The sequence below is a fragment of the Eucyclogobius newberryi genome, unplaced genomic scaffold (assembly GCF_026437365.1).
Source record: "Eucyclogobius newberryi isolate DKJ021-1_F unplaced genomic scaffold, fEucNew1.0.hap1 SCAF_7, whole genome shotgun sequence".
NCBI lineage: Eukaryota > Metazoa > Chordata > Actinopteri > Gobiiformes > Gobiidae > Eucyclogobius > Eucyclogobius newberryi.
Genome location: NW_027316389.1, coordinates 11928836 through 11951723, shown reverse-complemented (window position 1 = coordinate 11951723; position 22888 = coordinate 11928836). Strand labels below are relative to the sequence as shown.

The 22888-nt window shown below is 39.3% G+C and overlaps 1 protein-coding gene across 1 annotated transcript; it reads left to right on the top strand.

The window, feature by feature from the left end:
• Positions 1–3339: 3339 nt before the first annotated feature.
• cd44b (CD44 molecule (IN blood group) b) lies at positions 3340–21553 on the top strand. The gene is made up of 8 exons (XM_072434878.1): positions 3340–3680; positions 14378–14543; positions 15236–15378; positions 15452–15511; positions 16212–16562; positions 17771–17854; positions 17940–18018; positions 19025–21553. Exons 1-8 carry the CDS (start codon positions 3614–3616, stop codon positions 19236–19238), a joined length of 1164 nt encoding a protein of 387 aa, XP_072290979.1. The 5' UTR covers positions 3340–3613; the 3' UTR covers positions 19239–21553.
• Positions 21554–22888: the final 1335 nt, after the last annotated feature.

Sequence of the window (22888 nt, the reverse complement as noted above, 5' to 3'; positions counted from 1 at the left end):
GACGCCAAAATAGAATTTTGGGTAAAGTTTAGATAATTTTGGTAAAACTAATTTTTGACCTTCAATGTTAATTTAAAGGTCACTCTGTAGGGGGCGCTATCGCGGCCATTTCAATTTTGTCATCCTAAACTGGTCCAAACTAGAAAGTTTAACAACTGATTCAAATTTGGTCCTAATCGGACTGGTTTTGATCAAATGGGAGCAATTTTTAGATCAGCAATATCCCAAAATAAGTTGTCCAACTTTGCGGCTGCGCCGCACACAGACCGTAAAAGGTATCTCAAAAAATTGGATAACTTTAGATGCCCCACTTGTCCAGAGGACGTACGCCGATTTTGAAGTTGGTGGGCAAAACGCCCTAGGAGGAGTTCGTCAAAGTTTGACGTGAACAAAATGGCTAACTCAGCGTGTTTTCATTTTCAAAGGAAGATGGCGGGCATAGGGTAAGTCTGGGGGCGTGGCCACAATAATATTTTTTTTTTGTCCTCACGAGAGGAATGCGTGTTCCGAATTTCGTAGCTCTACGACAAAGTTGACCTCGGGGCGTCTCCCATAGGCGCAATGTATTTTGACTTTTGTCGGTGGCGCTGTCGCGCCATTTTTTAACGAAAAAAAAAATGGCCCAGAAAAAATCAAATTTTTCGCCGATTCTGAATTTTGGGCAAAGTTTGGTGAGTTTTTGAGCATGTTCAGGGGGTCAAATTAGAGATCAAAGGGCAGATGAAGAACAAAAAAAAAAATAATAATAATATTTTTAGCAAAAACAATATAGCCGTTTCCACTATAACAACAAATTATACATCGTTTGAAAGCTCTAAGCCTTCCCCATGCCGCCATGGGGTGGAATCATCATTACGAGCGCTTACGCGCTCGTCACTCCCTATTCCGTCGGGATGCCCCGCCCACTCCCCATAGACTTCCATCGATTTGAGCAGATACAAGCATGGCCCATGCCTGCGGCATGGATTCTCGCATACGGGACAATGCCAGGAATATTTTTGGAGGAATGCAGCGCTTCGCGCTGCTGTTGTCAACAATTAGTGAATGGGCGTATGACTATTTCTGTCATAGCAGGAGTAAGTATGCATGATCCATGCCTTCGGCATGGGCTAGTTCACTGTACTTGCCAGGGGCGACGGGGTACCCGTTGGTCAGACAGTAGCAACGCTGCCTTCGGCAGCGGTGCGGGAGCAATAGGCCCTCCGCCCTGCTGGGGCTCGGGCCTAAATAATATTCCGATGCAAAAACAATGTTTCCCATTTTTCAAATATCATAAACTATACATTTTCGGAAAGCGCTCGCGCTTTCCTACCTCATGGTGTGGGTCCCTGGTCACTGACGGGTACTTTCGTTAATTTTGAGTGGGCTCAGCCCACTTTTTGTTTTTGGCCCTCTATACAGTAATAATGTTCAATTTTTGCATTACATGCTTATATGCACGGAACATGCAAGAGATGGGGAACGTATTCGTGAGCTACTTAGCGCTTCGCGGTCGTCATCCCAATTTAAAGTGCTCGTTTAGTGCATACTTTTGCACGGGCTTCGCCCATTTACAACGGTAAAGTTCCATTTTCCTACTACTAATTAGTATGCACGGGGCGTGCGTGAGTGAAGGAGTGCGTTAGTGAGTGTTTGGAAGTGGGCGAGCGCTTCGCGCTCGATTTCGTGCGCAATACGTGCGCACTTTCGCAGCCGTGCTTTGGACGGCCTTACGAGATTAATAGGCCTCTCGCCAGCTTGTGGCGCTCGGGCCTAATAATATATGGGTTCTTTTTAACACCATTCATTCCTCTGACACATTTTTCTGATACAAAAATGTGATAATTTATTCCTGGGGTTGTGTTCTTTTCAAGTCTGTGGATACAAAGGAGAGCAAATAAGTACATGTCACCAATACAAAAGAAAACTAAAATTCTAGAAATGGGTTTTCTTATTCAAGCTCGAAAAGGAGTGGGAAGAAGAACACAAACGGATCAAAATAAAATCACCCAAAAGCTATTTGGAAGCTCTTGAGTGCATTTCAACTGAACTGACTGAACTTCAATTTCTCCCGTGACTCTCGTCTTGCCCCAAACATAAAGCTTTAAAGGTACAATTTAGAAAGTTATTCATCCCCATCAAAACAGTGAAGTGTTTTTCCAGAGTGAGGCCAGGTCATGTCAGTCGACTTGGACCCAGTTCCCATGACTACACACTTACAGACCATCCCCGACCCATTGGATGTTCTTTATGGTGGGTAAGGAAGTCACCAGATTACACAGGTTGCATGTTCCCCGGTTGGTTATCGCTGTTGTTGATATGGGATGTTACATAATCACATGTGACAAACATCGGGACAAGCGCTCTTTTATCCAGGATGGGACTCATGTGAGTGATCGGTGCTGGAGTCTAACGCTCTGGAGGTCGGTCATGGTGGGACTCCAAAACAAGCATGGTCGTTAAGGTATTGCAGATGCCATTTACCTGATATGTGACACAGAGTCAAATAAGTACATTTGAAAAGCTGATAAAAAAAGAGTATTTTTCTAAAAGTGGCATTAGGTGATGTAATATTGCAAAATTATATTGATTTTGTTTCGAAATGTAGTTATCCCGATCCTATGAGGAGGCAGAGAATTCATAGAACCTTAGTTACCTTAGTTAACTCTTGTGTATTGACAGGGAAGTAAAAGAAAACTTTCAGGGCCGACCAAGAAACCAAAAATACAACTGTACTGAAATACTTGAGATGTGACTGGATGAAGATGGGAAGGCTGAAGTGGCTGATGGTTCTGCTGCTGCGATGTGGCAGAGAAAATACTCTTTTTTTTATCAGCTTTTCAAAAGTACTTATTTGTCCCGTCTACTTTTCCAACCCATCTTCTTCCTCGCTAGTTTGTTCCAACTTCAAAAAGCCGCCCGATTTCTTTTATTTACCGTATCACAATTAACGTGGTTAGAGCTTGTAGTTATGCACCTCCACGTTGTGTAATCACAAAAAAAGCTTTTCACTCTTTTTATCATTGTATTCTCTGCCGACCCAAAGCCTTGTCGGCGTGAAATGAATGTGACCTGAGTGAATTGGTGCCGGTGGATCACGCTGACACACTTCTCAGGCGAGCTCTCCAGACACAAAACGAGAAGTGCTGGAAAGGGGTAAGCAAAAAAAAAAAAAAAAAAAAAAAAAAAAAAGGATGAATTGAAAATCAAACAAAGGCACCAGATGGGCTCTCGGTAACTGCAGGGAACTTGAAAAAGAGGAAGAGAAGGAAGGGTGGAGGGAGAGATCACCTTCTTATCCATGTTTCAAGTGCATATAGGGAGAAAAGCACAGTTGTGAGTGAGGTGGGGCTATGGGTGGTGGGGGTGTGGCAATTCTGGATGAGTGTGTGTGTGAGTGAGTGTGTCTCCGCTTCTGTAAGCTGCCATGCGCTGTGCCATTGCAAGGCGAGAGAAGCAGAGGATAGTAAAGTTAGCCCTTGAATAAAAAAAAAAAAACAGCAAAAAAACAGCCAGTTAAAGCAGCTACTGCCACGGTTACTCAGTACCCACAGGTTGTTCTTTCTTGTCTTTCTTTCACCCATTACCACACACTTCCCTCCAGCCGGCCATCAAGACTCAATACTTTGCAAGGATGTGGAATCTGATACTTGGAGTCACCTTTTTTGGATTTCTGGGCTCATCCCTGGCAGAAATACTAGGTAAGCTTGAATATTTGTATCGATTGAGAGTGAATGAGGGAGAAAGGGGAGCTGAGAGAGCAGATGCCGGTATACCATGCTCTCTCAGCTCAGACGTCTGGCAGACAGCTCATATAGACACAAAGGAGTAGAGCGTCTCTTACACACTGGCTGTTTCATGCTCTGGAGCACGCGGCAGACGTATTCATCCACATAAGCAGAGCAGGAAGCGGCATTGTGCGGGCTATCGTGGCAAAAACAGGCAGATTTCTATTTTCTTTTGTTGTCTGGTGTAATGCTCCATGCTCTTCCTCCCAGACTTGACTCAAACAGGTTCCCAAAAGAGTAGGGAAAAAAACGGCTATCTCGAGGCATTGTGCTAAAGAGCGATAAGAATGAGTGAATTTGACCTTCATTTAAAGAAAGCGAGATCATTAATGACAAAGATGGGTTGGATATACAGTGTCTACCCCCCAGAGATTGAGCATGTGTTTCTCCCTGGAGGCGTCCTTGGCACGGAAGAGTTGGAGAGCTTTGTGCCACTGTCTGTTTGGACGGGCTTGTTTATGGCTTGGAGTAATTGGTGTCTGCTGGGGAGAAGGGTGTAATGTACTGACTTCTGTGCTGTCTCGGGATACAAAATATTTGCGTTTTTTGGGGGGGTGATTTCTGACTCACAAATAGAGTTCAGTGTTTTGATTTGGGTGGTTAATTTGTGCCATAAAATTATGATAAATTGGGTAAAATATGCTTTAGCTTGTATTTGATTTGACTGGTTTCACTGTTTGGATGAAACTGAGCACTGTATACCTTTTGTTGTTTTTTTTATTGTTGTCTGTCGCTGTGCAGCTCCTTGGAAACGGTTTTGTTTTTTGCTCTATAAGTAATGTGAATTTGGAAATGGAAATGTATTAGACCAAACAAACGCTGGTCAATGTTTGTTATTTGATGCAATATTATGATGAAATTGGACTTCATTGAGAGATCATCCAATGCTTTTGACCAACAAAAAAAAAAATGGCTGCATTGGGTTGGTGAAGTAGACAGGAGCAAGGAAAGACTAGTCATTTAAAAAGGAAGAAAAACGTTTTTTATTGAGGATTTTCAAAAAGTGATTCAGCTCTAAAAATGATTGGGTGAGTAATATGGTCTGCATACAAGGCCAGCGCTGTGCCACAATGATAAGGCCCCATTCAAACGTTTCTTGTTTCACATTGCTTTATCTGTGTGGCCCAAAGAGCACAACTGAAAATGAGTTGCCAAAAATGTATCAAATTTCAGAGAACCACATTTAAGCACTTTCTCTGTGGAGAGCTATTAAACATAAAAAGCACTGCACTGATAGCAGACCAAGGTTTTATGAGTCTTGTTAGCAGTTACGACTTACTCTCTAGCACGACTGTAACAATAGCATAATAACTCTTAAATGTTTTATTGCTCCTGGAAGGTTTCTCAAGTATCATTCACATTTATAACATCCAAACATGACATTGAGAGACTTTTACATCCTTCAACATCACATTCACAAAGAGCGTTTTTTAAAAGTTATCTGTCACTTCTGTACCTACATTGTGTTGCAACACTGGAATCTGAATGGGACAAATAAAGGCTTATCTTATCTTGTTTGGGTGGCGCCTTATTATAGCGGCAAGTTGCAATTGTGGGAAATCAAAGCAAACTGGACCTTTCTCCTGAAGGAATGAAATAAGATAATAAAAAAATAAGAAAATACAATGGTTTAAATGTAGGATTTTAATATAGAGACACGTTGAATGGACAGTATTCCCTTTCCCTACTCTTGTACACGCCAGTGGAGGCAGACCACTATACATCCTGCCAGTGCTCTGACATTCAGCTCCTTGTTGCAGCCTGCACCCCTCCTGTGTGTCCTGGGAGTCCGGTTTCAAGGTGAGGGAGCGGGAGGCCCTCGTGGACGTACACCGGGCTTTTACAAAGACGGCTTGTGCTGTACTGGGCGTGTGCCACCTGACATTCTACCAAGGCACGTGTTCAAGTCCCGGCTCCTCCTATAAAATCAAGCAAACTGCACACACATTTGCAGCAGTTGTGGTGTCAATAGTGCAGTTACTCTTTTAAAAAAAGTCACCAAGGCAGGTTACTCGTTGTTTTACACTGGAGAACAGGCAAGAAAATAAATAAACAACTACTGTACTCACTTAAAGGATGTTTGTTGGTTTTACACACTCCTGAATATAAGTTTGTAAAGGTGATTGACCCATAAACCTTTGGGTCGCTAACAACTTAAACTGTATAAATCTATAGTGGTGCTATACAGAACCGTAGAAATATACAAATCACACGTATTAGTATGGATAAAACATTTGTGAAGTGTTAAGAAAGAGCTGAGTATTATATTATGTGATAGCTGTATTTTAAAATAATGTCTTGTCTCATATATAAATACTGTAGACATGTTGCAGACAGATTTAAGCTCTGACTGTGAAACGCACAAACTTTTGTTAGAGGATTAAACCAGAACGTCAGTGTAGCTTTCACTCATGTGCACATGAGGGCAAACCGATGATATCATTGGACGTAAATAATGGGGGAACAGACAAGTGGATTAGTCATTAGAGTAAATCAATAGGCCGTTAGCCCGTAGTATTTTAGGCCATTTTAGCACGTTAATAGAGAGGTTTGGGTGTTTTATTACTGCATGTTACTGATTAAAGACGATGGGGACTGCAGATTTTCTAGCAAAAAGAGCAAATTTTAACGCTATTGATTAAAAAACACAAAAACTAAATAGGTGAATAAAGAAACCCTCAATATTTTCTAATATAATGATTTATTTCGTAACATCACATAGTGGTTTAAAGTAGATGCGGATCAAAGCCCATAACTTGTCTTCTCATAGTATTAATCCTTTTCATTTTCAATTTTATGCACTGTTTTTCATGACAAGATGATGGGCAACAGCATGCATATTTTCACGTTTGATTTTTGGAATTAAAAACCTGTGATTGAACACAAGATTTTGTCTTTGGCTGTGGAAACATTGTGCAATGATAGTCAGATCAAAAAGTTGATTCTACTTCTACTTGTGCCTTTTGTCGGTTAAGTTAAGTCTGTTTTGCCCCATTACCAATATGTCGTAAAAGCAGCAATTCGAGTAAAAATTTGGCTAACTTGCGCACTCTCTGCATCTATATCTGCATCTCTGCATCTACGGCCTATATCTGCATGATATTCTCTGTGAAGCAGGAAGTGCGCTGCTAGCATGCTAGTAGCAGCATGAAGCAGTAGCTTCAGCAAGACAGAAAAGTTGTGAAAAGTGCTTATAAAAGTGAATACATAAGATGCTCAATAGGTGATGGGTAGTGTACTGCAACAAATAGTTTAAAATTAGCTCAGATACCACCTCAGCACCTTCAACTCAGACACTAGGATTCAGCTTGCAATATACATGCGTTCGCGGTGACGTCATACAGCCGGGACTTCCCCATAGCAGCCATTTTAAAAGGGGCACGCGATGTATAAAAACCAACACGACTGCATCCTTTTCTACGGCATAATGAGCTACGAATACTTTGATTCTTTAGACGATAACGGAAAACTAAAGTACACGACAAAGCTATCAATTCTTGGTCAGTCAACAGAGCGATCCTAACAGATTAAGCAGGTTTTCGGCATGTTGGCCTCATATTTCCTGGGTTTCGTATGTAGTAGACGTGCTGTTGTGCCCCTTTCAAAATGGCGGACTCGGTTGCCACTGCACAAGTTCCCGGATGTGCGAACGCATGTATTCACTTAATTGTCCAATTCTTACTGCTACTTTGCCTTCAGCTTGAATGTATCCTGGAGTGAGGGGCCGACACAGGCCGTCCTTCCTCTGACCTTCAGGTAATGTTGTGAGTGTGGTCATGTGATCTCCTGTTCCACCTGTCCCTCCGGCCCGACCCAGCATTGTTTAGGAGACACTGCTGCTGACACGGCACCTTCAGCTTCACATGAGGGAGCTCTTTAAGGGCAGATGTGCTATGGGTAAAAGGATGTTACAGTCGTCAGAGGCCATGAGAACACTTACAATGGACACTCTGTTTGGTCATAATCCTGCATTCCTAATGTAGAAAAAAAAAAAAAACGCATGAGAATATTTTTAGTCATGTGCATGTGAAAAACAAATACAGTATGTTGTTTTGGGGAAGAATTTGTTATGTGGTTTTGACTGAACACACGTTAGCGCTGTAAAGTGAAAAGTGTTGAGATACTATGGGTCAATTTTTTTAAAGGTTTTATCCTCCGTCTTGATGCTATGGAGCTCCACAGTCTCGCCCAGTCAATTTCTCAATATTTTTTGTCATAGGGATTTAGAAAAATAAAAATTTTTGGGGGGGATTTTCCTTGTTTGAAAAATTACGTTGTTTCAGCTCAAATCAGAGCGTTGCTGTACTGGTGTGACCCAGAATATGAAGTCAATTGAAAATGATTGAGTGTAATGTGTTGGAGATTCCTGTACCGGTCTTACTGGCAGATTATAAACGGTTGAGGGTCAAGAGGAGGAAATTGAGAATCCCTGAGCTTACGACCTGAAAGAGCTGATCAAAACATACAATCCAAACAAATATTTTTTTTTAATTTATGATCAAGGTACAGGATAACAAAAGCCATACATGTTTTCTACCAGATTGAAAAAGAAAACTAAATGAAAAGCTCTGAAATGTTGAAAGAATCCTTTGACTTATATATTTGGAATTATATTGATATTTACAAATTAGAGAGTTATTTTAACAAAGAAATTAAACAAAGCAATGGCCATAACAGCCCTCTGACTAAAATATGTATTAAAGCTTATAAATCGGACCTTTCAAGGGGAATAATATCTAAAGTATATCATTGTTTTAACAATTTGGACCGCCATTCTACTAAACATATTAAAAATCAAATGTTTGTTTGTTTTGACTGACTAAGGAAAAGCTCAATTTTGGAGAAATGATGGTTGCCAAGAGGCTCACCATTACAATGTGTCCTTTTACTTACAAATATTTGACTGATATCATCAAAGTAATGCAGTAAGTTTTTGACATCGCCATCCCACTCAATTTAAGAACTGTGTATTTGGGCCTTAGGGCCCCTGCGGTGGACACAATGGATGGATACCTCTGGAGCATAATGTCACATAAATGCAGTTGTTTTCAGTCCAGAAAAACCATGTCAAATATAAAAGTCTTCAAAATATTATAAACTTACCGGTTTATAGTGTTTCAGAAACAAATTCGGTATTTTGCTTGTTACTTACCACAAAGCTGATTAGCCAAGTTTTATTCATTCTATCTTTTCAGTGGTACTTTTGTTTTTTGTAATTTTTTGTTGGTTTGTGTGGTTGTTTCTGATGTCTTTTTTTTTGTTTTTGCACATGTCTTTCCAAAGTGTTTTTTTTTTTTTTACTGCAAACGGCCGTCTGTGATTAAAACATCATAATAATATGGCTGCTTTTTTGAGCAAAATTTCTGCAGATTTCTGCAGAAAGAGTAACTGAAGCTAAAATGTATTTCAATTTTGAGATGAGAGAAGTTTGATTTTGTTCTAACTGATCAATGACGAATGAGTTCCTTTCTCTCACATAATGTCCCGTAAATAAACTAATCTAATACAATTTTGAGTATTGTAAAGATAGATGGGGCAGTTGAAGGCCAGTCACCCTGATGTCAAACCTAAACTTCCTCTGACATTGAAACGTCAGTGTTTACTCACAAGACAAAGTGCTGTTTATGTCGACCTTTGCTTATGTATTGTATCAGGCCATGCAGTAAAGATATACCAACTATTCTTTTGAAACCAGTGACAGAAAACCAACACAGGAAAACATTACTCAACTACACTCAAACCTTAGTTCAGCTTTCAAAAAGGAAGTTGGTTTAAAAGTAACACCCACGTTATGTTGCTGAGCTCAAACTGCCAGAGAGAGAGAGAGAGAGAGAGAGAGAGAGAGAGAGAGAGAGAGAGAGAGAGAGAGAGAGAGAGAGAGAGAGAGAGAGAGAGAGAGAGAGAGAGAGAGAGAGAGAGAGAGAGAGAGAGAGAGAGAGAGAGAGAGAGAGAGAGAGAGAGAGAGAGAGAGAGAGAGAGAGAGAGAGAGAGAGAGAGAGAGAGAGAGAGAGAGAGAGAGAGAGAGAGAGAGAGAGAGAGAGAGAGAGAGAGAGAGAGAGAGAGAGAGAGAGAAAAAATCCGGCTCGAAGTGGCTTCTTCTGTATTTGCCAAAGTCAACTTTGACTCCGCATTCTGGACGAGTGGTTCTCAAACTGTGGTACACGGACACACGGATTCTTCTGCAATTCAAATATTGCTGAAGATACAGTCAATTGAAAGAGCATTTTTGTTCACTGTTTGGTTTGTCCTGGTTTAAAACTTGACAAGCAGCAGTGTAGTCCTATTTTAGACCTCTTAGTCATATTTTAGACCTCTTAGTCATAGTTTACGCCCCGAACAGGCCTGTTCTTGACCTGGTTTAGATTTGGTGGAACTCGGAGGGACACATATTTTCTTAAGTGGGTGTTTGTGTGAAAAGTTTGAGAACCACTGCTTTAGACTATTGATGAGTTTGGTTAGGTAATGTGTTTTGGTTGTTGTAACAACCTAGATGCATTTCTGTTTAATCTTGAATGAAAAGGATAAGGAGCACTGCATTAGTATATATGTCCAAAAATAAAGATTTAAAAAAATCTAAAACAGGTCCCCAATTGTGCTTCTGGTGGTGCTTCTGTACAAGATAAATCAGTTCTGTCTCACCTTTCCTCAGGGGGCAAATAGCAGTCTTTAATCTGGAGTGTTTCTGCATTAAACCTGCTTTAATGGTGGATTTCCTCTTTTGAGCCGACAGAAACCAATGTGAAACTCATAGCTAAAGTTTCAACATGTGGCGCAGGTGTACCTTTTATTTAATTTTTTTTTTTTTTGCAGAATTGCGTAATAGCCCTTTATGCTCTTGCTGAGCTGAGCAGTCTCCTAGGTTTCATCTCCATTCAGGTGACAAAGGGCGCTTTTGTGGAGTCACTGGCGTGGCTGTATAAAGACATGGCGTTTCCTGTGCATACTAATGAAGAAGCCTCAGATACATGTCAGCGCTCCGCCGTGCTTATTGATGCTGAGCTAGGCGGGCTTTGATCTCTCGGCCTTGGAACAACCACTGCTGTTTTTCACCCACCCATCGTGTTGCATTCAGGGACAGGCCATGAAGCATTCAGGTGTCAGCCTTAAGGTGTGGGTACCAGGGTAAGAGTGGTTAGAAAAGAGAAAGTCTGGATGAGGACTGGCAACCGCACTGGTTACTCAACAGCCCTGGGCTTCACTTCCTGCAGCTGTATTCTCAATGTATATCAAATAAAGCTTGTTAAAAATGATGGGTTCACTTTAGATTAGGTTAGTTTTATGGCACTGTTAAGTTATTTTGGCACTGTAATATTTGATTGTTGAAGAACCAGCAGGCCAAAATGTCATCAAGCAATCTGTATTCAAAATCTTTATCATCTCAAACCTAACTTCCACATTTAAGGTAAAAATATTGAGGCTGTATTTACGTATTTACGAGGTGATGCAACCATCATGATGTGGGGAAAATATGTTTCTGCAAAAAAAAGTGTCATTCAAAATTATGCATGCTAGTCTGTCACAAGGTTTCTTCATCGGAACCCGCTGAAAACTTTGCAGTATTAGAGTATAAGGACAGACACAATTATGATACTGTTTTTATTTGGCCCGGTTAGACCATACTATGTATGTCTCGATTCAGGACTGCGGGAGGCCTTGTTCTCCATGTGTCAGGAGCAGCAGTGGGTCTACACTTAAACAGATACACAAAACATGGCAACTTGTTTCTATGCCGATCCGTGCACACATTAGCAGTATGTAGAAGCGTACCACCCAGTGCAAGGAGTTACGGGAAAAAACAAATACAGGCAGGTAAAAGTAGCATATCTAAAAATCAACTTAATGCATTCAATTTTAAAACAAGATTAATTTGAAAAGCGCTGTGTAAACAATAATTTACTCCATTGTTTCCTATTGGTGTTTAAAAAATATACATTACATACGGAGACCCCAGGAAGAATAGCAACTGGTATATTGGGAGGGGATCTTAATAAACTAATACAAACTTAATAATATCAATAACCTGTAATCAGTGGTGTACTGTACTTCTGTAAACATTGTAGGTATCTTTACACATTTAGGTATTTTTACACATTTTTACAAAGGGTACTATATACTTTTACTTCCCTCCCTTTTTAACTGGACTGAAAAGTAAAAAGTACTTATTTCAAAAGGTCACATCCTGCTTAAAGGTTTTTCATTTCAAGCCCCAGTTTTGAACAAACAAATGACAAACACAAAATAAATAAATTCAAAGATCAGAACAATTATCACTAAATGTCACAGTTCTGAAAGTTGGTGTGAAATCATTTTACATTTTTAAATTTTATAAATGTTTTTTATTTATTTATTTTTGCTCCTGTATCTGTACTTTTACTTAAGTAACAATACTGACAACTCCTTCCACCACTGCATATAACGTTCCCATGGCAACAGCAGTAAACAAGCATCATGAGTGCATGTTGTGCTGTGTACTGTGTGGTTTAAGTGGGTTGACGACAGCTCAATGCAGGAGGGTGTGTTCAACCAAAGCAGGATTTGAAAACCACATTTACTTCTTCTCTTGTGCTTATCAGGTTCAAGATGTTGCTGCATAAATTATCAGAAACTACACTCGCTTATCACTGACTTTTAAAACAAAACAGCTGCCACTTCGTAATAGCTCTGAAACAGTTGCAATATAGGTTACATATAGACAAGTTTTACCTAGAATTCATAAATAAATCCACTGTGGATGCATCTTGATGGAAGGTTAAGTGTTCTTTTCTTGCATTAATCGGTTGAATTCTTGGACTGAATGACACCTAGTCTTTCTGAGATTAAGCTGCATGCTAATTTGTCTCAGATGTAATTGGTTATTATCCAAAGTAAATGCATTTTAAAGTGTCTGTCTGTCTCTGTGTCAGCAGTGATTTGCTGATGTTAGTTACATCCATGATGAATTCTGCGTTATTAGTTCGTCCACATTTACATACCGAAGTTCAAAAGGCTCTGTTCCACCTTGTGATGTCATTTTATATACCAGTATTTTAAAATGATTGCTACTTTTAGCCTCAATTAAACTTCTTTACTCACCTCAAGTTGTCGAATTGATTGTTTACCGTTTGTTCAGTTGAGTGAGGAGAGTAAATCTGTTTCAATGAGGCTAAAACAATAAAGTTAGGCAATTCCAGGGCTGAAATTTACTCAAATGGTTCTAATGGAGGTGTATGAAGCACTTCCTGTATTACCACTTCATGACATCACAAGGTGGAACAGGGTGTTTTCAGTTTGAGAACAGAACACAGCCTAAGCGGGATTAGTGTGGAAAACATGTGTGAATGAAACAAAACTCTTGGTATTTTTGGATGAGGAAACACAATTATAACATAGAAAAATAGTGCAAGAAAGGCCCTTTAATTATACTTTTATCGTAAAAGGATCAACTAAGTATCTTATCGAGCAACTCTTTAAAAATATATCTACACATATAAGTATAGCCTAAATGACCACATGTAGATGCCTCTTTCTATGTTTGGAGCTGTATACTCTTCAATGCAAACAAAACTGTCTTTTTAAATTGTGTTTAATTATGTCTAAAAAAAAAGGCTTAACTATTGATGTCATGGGTTAGCTTTGTTTATGAGGAAGCATCATGAGACAGCATTTGTCCCTTAGGCTCTGCCATACTTTTCCTACTGAACAAAATGGGAAACTCCATAAAATAACCTTTGTATTAGTTTTCTGCTCAGATAAATACATTTCTAGTCTTGAAGTGTCTACTCAAGATGCTAGAATGCTCTGTATTTAAAGCTAGAAGTGAAGTTGAGTGAGAAGTTAAAAGTGAAATTCAAAAAGTCCTTGCTGTAGATGGAGTGGTGAGAAACATGGAAGAGGAAAATGACATTCTGCTGCCATAAGCTTCTACTTTAACCAGAAAAATCCTTCACGCAGTTTAAACTGGTCAACCGTTGCCAACTTTATGACATCTGTAGGAAATAGAAAATTACTATAAATTACAACAAAAATGTCAATTGATTTAATGGGTTTTCAATTATTCACAAGAAAGACTAAATATGCTCAGTTATTTGCTCTACTGAACCTGGGTGGTTTCTCTGAATTTCTCTGAGTACCGTTGTAAGCATGGGTCAAATGTAGAATATAGAATTTGAGTATGTTTATTAGTAAAGATTAAGGTTACCACTTTAATCTGTAGCATTCCTGAACACATTGCAGCATACATATATTATAAGGACATTGATTGATTGATTGATTGATTGATTTTGTATTTAATTTTTAATTTGTTTTTATCTTTATTTATTTTCCCCCTCCATCCCTTGTTGGGAAATGGGAGGTTTTGTCTATAGGAGTTGAGAGTGTTTTTTAAACTTCCTATAAGTTATCTGTTCTTTTCCTCTGTATCTACCTGCGTTGCAACAATGGAATTTCCCCATGTGTGGACAACAAAGGAATATCTTATCTTAAAATAACGCTTTACAACTTTGATGGTCAGCTCAACCATCTCAATCAACTGCTCAAACCGTCAACGATGGAGTCGAACACGTGTGCTTTATAGTTCGAAGAGTTAGAAACATGAATGTCCAGGGCTGATTTTGTGTTGTCCTGTCCCACAGTGAACTCTCGCGGTTGCAGTATTGCGGGGGTCTTTCTGATCGAGGGGGAGAGCCGCCACTCGCTCAACTATGAGAGGGCGAAGGAGGCTTGTGAGCAGCTCGGAGCTGAAATGGCCTCTCCGGAAGAAGTGCACGAGGCCTTCAAAAGAAAAATGCAAACATGCAGGTAACGACAAAGACGTAATAGGGTGGATGTTTTTTAACCTCTCTAGATGATGTGAAATTAGTTTTACACGTAATTGAACATGAATTCTACAACTTCAGGCAACAAGATACCTACTACTAGACACACTATTTTATTTTTTATTTTTATTAACCTTTATTTAACCAGGTCTGGGATTAGAGGAATAAACTTTGTACAGGTCAAAGTGGAACTGTGGAAAACATCTGTGACCTGATAAGAATAAAAACTTTTTTATTTAGTAACATAACGTGTTCCATGTTTGGTCAAATTTATTCAAGAAAATGCATAAACAAATTGTAAATCAGTATCAGAAATATTATTACCATTGTCAGTGAACGAAATGTGGTTTGGCGGTAAAGTGTGAAAAATGAATAATTATATTAATAGTAAAACAAACAATATACAGCAGACAATGCTAAATTAAGGCCATGCACAATTAAATATGTTGAAGAATAAAATAGACTTGAACAGAAATAAGCAGTCCGTAAAATGTAAATATGTCACTATCATATTATAAATGCTTTCAATAGCTTATATCTTCCTAAATTAGAGATCTAAGTCCATATTTCCAGCCACCTTCCACTCAAATGCTTGCGTGAACCAATTACCAAGTTACCCAAGTGTATCATGTTTATGAAGGAATAATGAAATATGAAATATGTCTGTTTGTTCAGAAATGGTTGGATGCTGAATGAGACAGTGGCCATCCTCAGACACGTGGCTCATGGAAACTGTGCCAAGAACCAAACAGGATTCATATTAAACTCACACGTAACCGCTGATCAGCCCTTCGACGCCTACTGCTTCAATGCAACAGGTAACATTTGCATCAGATGTATTGAACTCAAATGTGAGTTTGGCCTCATGACTTACATTGTGTTTCACTGCAGCTGGCCTAGAAAAGGACTGTTCACAAGCCTTTTCCCGATCTGAAAGTCCCAGTGAACCAGGTTTGTAATCTGCATCAACACATTATTATAATACATATTCAGGTGAGCCACTACAGGCAAAACTCATGTATTTCTTTATTTCTTTTGTCAGTTTTCTCTCTTGACTTATAAACTTTCACCTGGAAACAACAATATAGTCCTATCTGCACCTAAATATATTTTATTACTTAGTTTAATCAACTTACCAGTAGATTTAGAGGTGACATTTGTTCATATCTAAGAGTAGCCAGGTTTTAACTCCAAAAAATTTGATCAAATTTAAATTTTTATGCAATTTTAACCTTTATTTTTAGATATATTTTGCTCAAATGTTAAATTAAGATATACAAAACATATGATTTATTTTCATCTAATATGTTAACAATAGAAAGCAGACAATTTAAACCAAGCAATATGGTATTAACATTTTCAATTTCAATCTATATGAACCAAATACGTAACATTTTAGTAATGTTGATAAGTAAAATGCCTTATTTAAAAGATGAAAAATATGTAATGCATTTTTTCCCTTACATTTATACGAGTAAAGTACACAATCTTGCCTTAATTCGTATTTGAATAGCAATTAAAATCACTTTTGTAACACCTCATTATTTCTCTAATTATATGACTAAGACTTTTAAACAATGAAAATCCTGTACTTTTAACGAATTATATAATGAAAGTCGTTATTATGAAGTGTTATTCTCTTCCCACACAGGAGAATTATCAACTGTTCCAGACAATGAAACGCCAGCTTCAGAGGAAAGTGACTATGAGAGCACAACCGCAGCCCAAATGGACAAAGTTACAGATCCAACCGTGGCTCTGGGGGATATGGACTTATACGACTTACACACAACGGTTCATCCAGAATCTACCGAAGTGATCCCAAAGGAGAACGTCACCCTCAACTCGGAAACAGGCTCTGGAATGCTGCCCACGGCTGCGGAGGACGCGGGCGAGACCTTCACCACGGCCCATGTGGAGGAAAGGGAGGAGCTACTGCCCGGTCTGGGCGGTCGCGATGAGGACGAATCGCAATCAGAGGTCAAAGGGGATACGACTGAGAGTAAGATGTGCATTTAGTAAACACACTCATGAGAAATGTAAAGCAGATGTCGAGGCCAAACACACAGACACGAGGGCTATAAGATGTTGTATGGTCCAAATTTGCAAAACACAAAGGCTGCAAAAGATCCATCCATCCATTTTCTACCGCTTGTTCCCTTTCGGGGTCGCGGGTGACTGGAGCCTATCCCAGTGACTTCGGGCCTTAGGCGGGGTACACCCTGGACAGTGTACACTCGTCGCAGGGCAGGCTGCAAGATGATTTCCTGAAAAAGATGAATAACTATCTAAATATATCTTTTATCTATCTTAAGTATCTATCTACCGACCTATCTACCAACAATGTAACGTTTACTCCGAGTAACACCAGGTCTACAACAGAGCTTTACCATGTTTAAACTAGGGTTAAAAAAGGTCTAAAGTATGACTAAACCATGACTGAAATAGTTTGAAAGCAAGGACTAACCCAAAGGAGGACAAAATCGTATATAACATTGTAAATTTATAAGACAAGAGAAGCCAATGAAGAATTTGAGTAAACAAGTACTATTAATATACATGTTTTGCCAGATGAAGCCAAAGTTTAATTCAAATGAGTACATATTTGTAGTTGTTGTTGTTGGTACTCAAATAAGATGTACATAGTCACCCAAATACAAATATGACAAATATAAATGCATGAAATAAATGTATAGTAATTCAAATGTCTTACATCTACATTTCTTCAACAAATTATAGAAAAATAATAGCCATATACTTTAAAATACTTTCATTGTTGCCACACTGTTGCCCGTGTTTGGAATGTATATATGTATGTATGTATAAAGCTTGTAAATGTGCTTAGCCATAACGAAAAGCTGTACCTAATTCAAACATGTGACTCGTTCCAACACAGACAGAGAAGCAACAGGTTTTGTGAGGACTGAAGACGCCCCCTTGTGTCAGTCAGGGTGGCACACATTTTAGAATTGAAGGCTCTTTATTATTCACTAGAACACAAGAGATATTGACCTGCTTCTGCGAGCAATGTTAGGCCAATAAAAAATATGCACAGTACATAAAAATCATCAAATAAAAGGACAGTTTGGAAAATAAACGTTTTTTTTAGGGACATGGAAACACTGTCTTTTATGGCAATTGTAACACATGTTGTGATGAGGGCATTTTATGTATAAAAGACTCAATTTGAGCTATTTAATTATGTTTCAGTGGTTCCCCCTCCTCCTGGTAAAGGCCGCTCAGTATTGGACGATGGACCCAAACGTGACTCGCAGGAGAACGGAGGTCCATCCAGTAAGTACTCTATGTGACGTATGAAAATAAACAATATCCTCCTACGCGTGTTGTAGTCATAAATCTGCTGTGACCTCTCCTGCAGACTGGCTGGTCATAGTCGGTGTGCTCGTGGCGGTAGCGGCCATTCTTCTGGTGTGTGCAGTGGTGGCCAAAAGGAACGCGTAAGGACTGACTGGGCTGTCATGTTTCTTTGTTATGTACCGTAAATACTACTCTAGGGCATTGTTTTTTTGTTTTTTTTTTTACTTTCCTCTAGAGGCCATAACAAATAAATCCTGGGCTTAGATGACAAAATTGGTTGGTTGACATTTTATTGTTGGAAGGAGCGAAAGTGGCTACAGCTGACATTTTGAAAGGATGATGTATTGTAGTGTAATGTGGGATAATAGACGTGTCTGACAGTCGCGCTACAAAGCCACTTGCAACCCCCAAGCTTAACTGAAAAGGGTATGAATAATGCACCGACAAATGTAGTCGTTTTTATTCCAGTATTAAAGTAGGCATATTGTGCTGATGTTGCATAATGTAAGACCATATTATTGTTTCTCCTTCTCATTTCCCAAGTTGGATTTAGAGTGATTTATGCATGTTTGAGTCATCTTTATTCTCCTGCATTCAAGACACCGATGCTCCAAATATCCTGTTTTTCCCTACAGTTTTCCCTCTGCTCTGTGCTAATTCTGTGCACCGATTTATTTCCTAAAACTGTGTGTGACAGCACTTTATTGTGATGCAGTTTATGATGGCATATTATGTAAAGGGGCTGTTGGAAATCGGCACCGCAGTTTTCACTCCAGGAGTCTTTTATTAAGTTGTTTTAGATGAATATTGCAATTGAAAATGTCCATGTCCAAAATATGATATTATACCCAGCTCTAATTTATCTAGTTATCCACGAATGCTATTGGCAGTAGCAGGTATTTTTTTAAATTATCTACAGAGATATTTGTTGAATTTTCCCAAGGTAATTTCATGTCAACAACCTACATTAAAACTCAGTTACAACTCAGTTACACCCTCTAATACGACGCGTTGCCAACTGTATCTAGCATATGTCTTCTTGAATATTTTTACTCAAAGACACAGCAACAAAAATAAAAAAAATCAAAAAATCAAAATCAACAGCATCAATGACATCTTCCACCATTTTTTTGTTCTGCCCCTCAGCTTGTGCGGCAAACAGCAGACGCTCATGATCACCTCAAAAGACGTCGGCGAGGGCAACGAGGCGGCCATGTCCGCCTCCAGCTCGCACGCCCAGGAGCGAGAGCAGGAAATGGTCACGCTGATGAACAAGGAGAAGATCCAGGAGAACGGCAACACGGAGGAGTTTACCGTCATCACGCTAGAGGAATCTCCAGACAAAGACCAAACCGCCTGAAAGAAATGTCCAACAGCAGGGTCCAATATGTCGTGAGGGTGGCGTTCGGTTTGTCAGCACTGAATGGGTGAATGACGAGCCGGAGTGTGTAAATTGTTCCAAAAGCCTCGCTATGGGACTGCCAATTGAGTGAAAAAAAAGCGTCATGCATTGCTGGATTACTTTGGATGCATCTGTAGAGGAATGTGCTATGAATGTGTAGTGTGTTATTTTTGTGTAATTATTATCATGGTGATTAAAAGGAATGGTGCAAAATTCAGAGGGTTACTTAAAGGTGCACTGTACGTTTTCTGATGGAGGGTCAGTCGCCTGCGCGGTTCATGAAAATGTTGTCGCTTTACCTGGAATGTTCCACACAGTATGATGAATATTATGTATTTCATCAATTACAGGACTTTTTATTGCCAGGAAATAAACTATTTGATGGAGTCACCTGCTTTTCTCCATGGAAATTAAGTGGAGAAATGTAATGGAACAGTCCAGGCAAAACAACAACTTGGAGAATAGAAGTCTTCAATACCTCCACCTATGAACTTGCATAGTGCCCTTTAAAAAAAATCTAATATGAGACAAAACGTCTGTTTTTTAACAACTCATTCAGTGTCCTTTTTTTTGCCTTTTTGTAGCTTTGTATGCCCTGACTTGACCTGTGGATTTGAACTCTCTATATATAATTTATGTCGTTTTCTGATCCCATTTTCCCATTTTGTATATAAAGTGAAATGTAAATGAGAAAATGCCTTAGCAATAACCGCCAGCTGTGCTTTTGTTTGGTAGAGAATCCCTTTCAAACAAAGGAATGTGTAAACTTATTTAATTAGAAATAGCAGTGGAGGTTGGTTTCCAAATTAGTTCAAGTGAATAGCAATCATGTTTATATCGCATTGAAAACTGTGCAACCGAAGCACCTTTTAAGTCCAGTTCATGGCATGATAATGTTGTTTTATTTATAACAAAGGATAGCTAGGTTCCCCACTGTGATCCTACGGTGATCAAGGTAGTACAATCTGTCTGTACAAAGTCAAAGAAAGCATGTTAGCTTGATTTTATTGTTGCCTAATCAAATTGTATTATGTAAATGAGCGAGTCTTTTATTTTGAAAGTGATAGGTAATATAAGAATATGTATGTAACGTATTCAATGCAGTGGTCAAAGACTATCGGGCCTGGAGGTGCAGACGCGATGACACAACAATCATTTTAAAACTGAATAAATCTGTTCATGAAGAGTTTTCCACGATGCAAGTCAAATCCTCTAAATGCAATGTTAAAAAAGTTATCTCTTTTGTTTGCAAGTTGCCAAATCTGTGTCTGAAACTATATAATCAAATGTATATGACAAAAATGCTACCAAGCTTTTGTGAAATAGTATTTTTGTCATTAGACCATCAAAACATCTCCTTATACATCTCCTAATGATAAGAATAATAAGAATAAAATGTAACAGACAAATATTTTGAAAGGGTACTGGAGAAATCAATTATATCAAACCAGATGTTGAAACATATTGATGGGTCATTAAAGGTGCACTGTGTAACTTTTCTGATGGAGGTTCTACCACCACCTTCTCGTCTCCATGGCAATGTCATTACTTTGCATAACAAGTTCCTCCTTATGGCATTAATTATATCTTAAAAATATACCTGAAAAACAGCATTATTACTGTGAGCGATTTGCCTTATCACTAATCTGACATGTATCGTGGCTTGTCACCATGGAGATAATCAAGTTCAGTACCATAATGGTGGAACATTCTCAGCAAAGCACAAACCCTCCACCAGAAAAGTTACATCGTACACCTTTAAGTCGTGTCCTCTCTGCTCCTCCAAACCGATAGCTTATTACTGACAGCTTTGTTTTTGTCTCCCACAACACTGGACTTTCCCTTTAAGATGTTTCTAAAGCAGTGAGTGACCGCGGCTTGGCTTTGAATACAAGTAACTGGCCCCAATGATGATGAGGGGCCCCTGTGCTGTACATAGACCAATGTCCAAGGGCCGCTTCAAAAGACTGATCCTGTCTGTGTGTGCTCCCACCCCGCGGACTCTCTCCCTCTCAATGAAAGACGCTTGTATACTCGCACGCCCGACTCTGTGCCAATCACTTCCACACACGCAAAACATCCCCACGGAATTTGCCATACATTGTGTCATACAAAATATTCCATAGTTTGTTAAGCTTTTGCAATTGAACCTAAGAGAAGTAGCAGATGTTTTAGCGTGGGCAGCTTTTATAGGTCATTAATAAGGATTTGTCACTGAAAAAAAAAGAAAAAAGGTTTGTAAAGATTCCAATGAAATAAACGTGTAATGGACATTGTCGGGTCGTGGATCATTGGGGGACAAAGGGCGGACAGTGGTGTGAATGCTGTGGGTTTTGGTAAGAGAGAGGGGCTTTTGAATGGATGCACTGGGTACACATCGGCAGGAGCGGGGTTACCATGGCGCTCGGTCTGTGATGCAAGAGTATGTCGAGCACAAAGGCAGCCATTTTGAAAGATAAAAAATGGCACTCTTCCATGCAATATTTAACCGAGACTTCAGTCGATCCGCCTTCTTCGACTGGATGAATTCCCACAACTATTGGCCCATTCGTCTTATTAAATGTGTCAGATCCCAAATCTAGACTTGATATATCATAAGTAAGATTTAGGTGTGAGGTTGAGCATCTGCCCAGCCATAGGAAGAGTGTGTCCATGCACACCAGCAATTGGATCATTATCTGATTTCTGGAGTTGTAAATGTAAATGTCATGTGAACAGTTACAGTTGATTTGAGTAATCTGATGTATTTCTGATTGTTCACATTTGTGCAGGCTTTGACATGGACATTATGCACACAAAAATGGGCAAATAAAGAAGAAAATGTTGTCTTAATAAAGCAGTTACTCTGAAAATCAATTGATTAACTTACACATCACCAGGGATTGTTTGTTATCAGATTAATTTTTCCTGTAAACACCGAATATGAGATCTAATTATTGGGTTATCTGATTATTGTCAGATTTTAACTCACCATGTAAATTGACTTTCTCCACATTTGACCCATTCTTTAGTGCCAATGGGCATCATGTGCTTCACCCGGTTTTTGGATTTGCTGGATTAAAATACTGCAGCCACAGCATCCAACTCTATTGAAGTGAGATTAGAAAGCTTCCACTGTCTCATATGCCTGTTTGTGTGTAATATGAAATCAAAAGCTTGATTGATAAATGACTTGGTGTTAAAATGCTGTTCATATGGCCCATAAACACTGTGTATCTCTTTGTGCAGTACAGTTGACAACTCAGTTATTTAATCATGGATGCACAAGTACAATGAACAGCAAACTGCAGCTACAGTGACCAACACCACAGGTCACCATGAATAATAATAATAATAATAAATATAGCCGCAAGCGGCAATGATCGGCCCTCGCCACGCCGCCGCCACACCGCCGCCACGCCGCAAGAGGAGGGGGCGCTAACGCGCCCCAATTGTCCTTTTATCACGCCTACTGCTGAATCTGTGACGCTGTCACATGTTCTCCCCTTTGTTTTACCATCAAAAAGCAATTTTATTTTGAATTCTTGGCAAAATGTGCGGCTTTGCCGCACAGACACCGTGACTCTTTGAATGAAAATGTGGATAACTTTTGATGGTCCTGAAGATGA

Bases quoted from the DNA above. Each gene is read 5' to 3' on its own strand.
- cd44b (XM_072434878.1), top strand. From the start codon at position 3,614: ATGTGGAATCTGATACTTGGAGTCACCTTTTTTGGATTTCTGGGCTCA. The intron at 14,544-15,235 runs GTAACGACAAAG...CTGTTTGTTCAG, and splicing joins AGAAAAATGCAAACATGCAG to AAATGGTTGGATGCTGAATG. The intron at 15,512-16,211 runs GTTTGTAATCTG...CTTCCCACACAG, and splicing joins TGAAAGTCCCAGTGAACCAG to GAGAATTATCAACTGTTCCA.